Raw genomic sequence first — 4,197 nt, 5'->3', positions numbered from 1 at the left:
TAGTAATGTTAGAGGACTAAATTATGAAATCAAAATTTGTACACTATATAACGTGATTGTTGATAATTGAATTATTAAGTGTTGATTAATGTGCTTATTTGACACATTATATAATTTACAAATGTGGTTTAAAAAGTTGATTTAGCTAGCATTACTCTTTACATACCATATTTGTACCACAATCTAATAGAATAAGAGGCTACTTAGAAACAAGAGGGCACGGTTTAGTAATATTCTTAGTCATTTGTAAGTGAGATGTTCTTTTTTATTGTCTGAAAAGTGAGAGATCTTAGACCATCTCCAACCAAAGGAGGGCCAAATGGCTTGTTTTAACCCTCTAGCCTCCCAAGAAATTAATATTTTAATAAACAATGTAGAGCCATATTTTTTACCATCTCTAACCGAGGGGCCAGAGGACCATAGGCCAAACATCTCCAACCTCCAACCGAGAGTCAAAGGGCTATTGTATGGAATATGAAGAATTGAAATAAAATGAGGTAAGATAATATGAAATGATGAAAAATATGTGAGAAATAATGTAGGAAAAATTAGAAATTAAAAAAAAAACATCAAAAAAAAAAAAAAAGTGGGCTAGCCAACGGGCTGAAGATGGCCAGTCAGTTGGCCGTTTGGCTATTTTTTGTCCTTTGTGGCCCACGAGCCTTTTGGTCTAGTTCTCGGTTGAAGATGATTTTCGAGCTATTTTCAACCCTCTGAATCTTTCAGTTAGAGATGGTCCTAGGTTCGGTTCTCGCTAAAAATGAATTTAAACCACATTATTGTTAATTCATCATAAGGCTTAGCCCACTCTTCTATTTTCTTAATATAGATAATATCGTTTGTTAAAAAAGAAAAAATTCACGTGTATTGATAGGCTTTATTTATTCAAAATGTGATATTGATATGATGTGAAAAATATAGTACGAAAACATTACTCAATACAAAAACCCCTAAAAAGCAAAAGAAAATGGTAAACTAAAGAGCGGGGTCCGTGGCAGTTTACCAGCACAAGGAGTCAAATCGATGGCTTCGTTAATCGTCCTTGTTACTGCTCCATAGCTGTTAGGGGTCCCACCAAACCCACCCGTACCATCCTCCTCTCCCTTCTTCTCTTCTCTATTTATTTTTCTTCAATTTTTCCTATCAACCAGAGAGAGCAAAAGGCTTCTCCTCCCTCCTCCTCCCTTCTCCTCCTCACACTGAAATTTTTAGAGAGAGATAGGAACCTCCCATAGAAAATTTTAGAGAGAGTAATTAAGGAGTTCAATGAGATAGATAGATATGGTGGGACTTAGCATAGTATTGGAAGGAGGTCAAAAGGGGAGTGGAGTTAGCAAAAATGTCCCACAAGTAATTAACAAAGCCACCATGATTGTCATCAACAAGCCTTCTTCTTCTTCTTCTTTTTCTTTTTTGCCTTCTCCTTCAAGCCCTTCACAAATAACCCACACAAGTTTTCATTTTTCTTCTCACTCCTCAGTCTCACCCTCCTCCTTTGGGCAACCAACTTTTCTTGACCAATGCTTTCTCTGCAAGCAGAAACTCTTGCCTGGCAAGGACATCTACATGTACAAGTAAGTTCTCTCTCCCTCTTTCTCTCTCTCTCTCTCTCTCTCTCTCTCTCTCTCTCTCTCCACGCAAAACCCACCAAAAAAAAAATTGAAAGATCACACTTTTATTACCAACCCACCTTTGATTTTGCTGTTTTGTGAAAAACCCAGGTTTTGTTTTTTGATTTTCATCATTGCATGGTGATTTTGGAGGAAAAAAAGTTACAATCTTTAATTTGGATTTTTTTTTTTTTTTTTTTTTGGTTCTTGAAAATGCAGGGGGGACAGGGGATTTTGCAGCGTGGACTGCAGGTACAGGCAGATTTTCATGGACGAGGAAGAGATTGTTCACAAAGAGAAGCAGAAGTACTGTTCTTCTTCTCCTTCAGCTTCCTCTGATCAGCGCAAAGGGACCAGAAACCGAGCGGGTGGATTTGCCTACTGAGATAGAAGAGAGGAGAGGGAGAGATGGGGGAGAGAGTTTTACCAGTGTGGAACCGATATGAATTGGTTCCTAGAGTTGTATTTCCAGTTTTACCCTTAGTTAATTTCGAAAAGACTTTGATGTCCTTTGTCGTTTTTTCTTGCTTCCTGCTACGGGGCCAGGAGAATCCAACCTGTTCAAACGTCAAACATTTAGAACGGAAACCATGGTGGAGGACAGTCGTGGGATTTTGTGACAGTTGGAAGGGCATTAATGGCATTTCCTTCTTATGCTTAACAGTGGCATTCATGATTTTATTTATTGGAATTTTTTTATACGTATATGTTTTTTTTTTCGTTAAAAGTGAACTAATTAGTGGTTTCGATGCGATAGTTCATTTTTTTAAAGGTTAAGAAAATGCACAAAGATATTTCAGTCTCTTCCTGATCACCATCGTACGATTCATCAACGATACGAAACGAATTCAGATGTATCATGTGAAATACGTTTTTAGAATTCGTCCATAATCACTAGACTCCAGGGTGGTTATATACAGATAATATATTTTCGGAGTTTTATATTTTCTGTATATATGGCCACGTTTGCTTGATGCAATGCAATGGCGGTGGGGCGTATATAGGGTAATGGTGTTAGTTCTATGTTGCGCATTTTTATTGGATTTGTAGAGGGAATGTCTAAATTGCGCGCTGAATGAACAATAGTATATAAATGGTAGACAACAGTGCGCAGAATTAGTACTTGGAGAACAATGTAAATCTGTCATGGTCCCAACAAGAAAAAAAGATCATTGCATGCCACCAAGGAACATGAGATTTCCCTACATTTTCTTAAAACCCCTTGTTCTTTTCCTGTTTACTGATGAGGTCCTTCCATTTCTGCATCTTTTAACTCTTGAGTCCCTCTTGATTTGATTGCAAACATCAAATACTATATTAAGAAAACTAACGAAAAATCTAAAAAAAAAAACTTTAGTTTTAATGAAAAATGACAAATAAAGGTGTTGTGAATAGTACCAAGAAAAGGTAAAAATGTGTTTTCTCGTTAAAAGTGAACAGTACCAGAAGTATTTTGTTGAAACTCCCTACAATATTTAGTGAGAGTTTCCATTCTTAACTACCCTTTTTAATGGAATTGGATCCTCTCCTAAGCACAAGCTCAGGATTCTCCTGACCGGCTCACTTAAGTAGTTGGATTTTGATCCAACGGCTACAATTATTATAATTTTAGAGGAACCCTTTGTTTGCAGCTGTTAAATTAAAATCTAACTACTTACGTAGGCTGGTCAAGAGGATCCTAATCTTGTGCTCACGAGGAGAGGATCCATTTCCCTTTTTAATTACCTGAGTTTCCATTCTTCACAGTTGCCAGTCGGATTGACAGGACAGGAAAGTAGGTCCAATAAGATTTGCCAAGTTTGAGCAATCTTTTTTTTTTTTGGTTCTTTGCAAATAGTGGTGTCCAAACATATCCTATATAACAGGAAGTGGGTGGTTGGTTTTTGGGGTCTTATTTTCTTTGGTACCTGGTTTCGGGATCTTGGGCTTCTTGGTGGTACATGGTTTTGGGGTCTGAGATTATTAGTACTCAAAAAGGAAAGCATGGTTTTGGGGAAAACCAAGGAAGAAATTTTTCATAAAGTTGGAAGAAAACCTAGGGATGTCAGTTATATCAGATTGGTTTGCAAAGCAATGGTAACTGTCACTACTAATCAATCTCGCATTAGGGAAATATTTCGTATGTATAATTGTATATATATGTAACTTTGTTATGGAAATGCAGAGAGAATGGTGATTGTTATCATTTTATCCGTGTTTGAATTAGAGAAACATTTTGCAAGCGCTGGTTATATTTAACTTTCTTCAGACAAAGCATAACTAAAGTTGGTTGTCGACATTCATGGTTTTTGTTAGGAAAATTGTATGCACCTATTATACGAAACTTTTCTCTGACTATGTAGAAAGGTAGTTATTATCGTTTATCAGTGTCATATTAAGGAAAGATTTTGTAAGCGTCTGTGTATTCAACTTTCCTTTGACAACATGCAAAAGTAAAGTTGATTCTTATTATTTTGTAATATTAGGGAAATTTAATTATTGTCGTTTATCAGTGTCACATTAGAGAAAGATTTTGTGTGCGTCGTTTATATTTAAGTTTCCTTTTTCGACAATATGTGTAAGCAAACTTAAATGCTATCTTATCTTG

At 36.3% G+C, this 4,197-nt stretch overlaps 1 protein-coding gene across 1 annotated transcript; it reads left to right on the top strand.

Moving 5' to 3' along the window:
- The first annotated feature begins 1,176 nt into the window (after positions 1-1,176).
- On the top strand, positions 1,177-2,097 carry LOC137736450 (FCS-Like Zinc finger 15-like). The gene is made up of 2 exons (XM_068475716.1): positions 1,177-1,574; positions 1,830-2,097. Exons 1-2 carry the CDS (start codon positions 1,282-1,284, stop codon positions 1,993-1,995), a joined length of 459 nt encoding a protein of 152 aa, XP_068331817.1. The 5' UTR covers positions 1,177-1,281; the 3' UTR covers positions 1,996-2,097.
- The last annotated feature ends 2,100 nt before the right edge of the window (positions 2,098-4,197 follow it).

This window comes from Pyrus communis, chromosome 6 (assembly GCF_963583255.1).
Source record: "Pyrus communis chromosome 6, drPyrComm1.1, whole genome shotgun sequence".
In the NCBI taxonomy this organism is placed as follows: domain Eukaryota; kingdom Viridiplantae; phylum Streptophyta; class Magnoliopsida; order Rosales; family Rosaceae; genus Pyrus; species Pyrus communis.
Note: the sequence above shows the minus strand (reverse complement) of the source record. Positions and strands in the feature narration are given on the sequence as shown.

Excerpts from the sequence above, each read along its gene's own strand:
- LOC137736450 (XM_068475716.1), top strand. The coding sequence starts at position 1,282 with ATGGTGGGACTTAGCATAGTATTGGAAGGAGGTCAAAAGGGGAGTGGA. Across the intron at positions 1,575-1,829 it reads AAGGACATCTACATGTACAA|GGGGGACAGGGGATTTTGCA; the intron begins GTAAGTTCTCTC and ends TTGAAAATGCAG.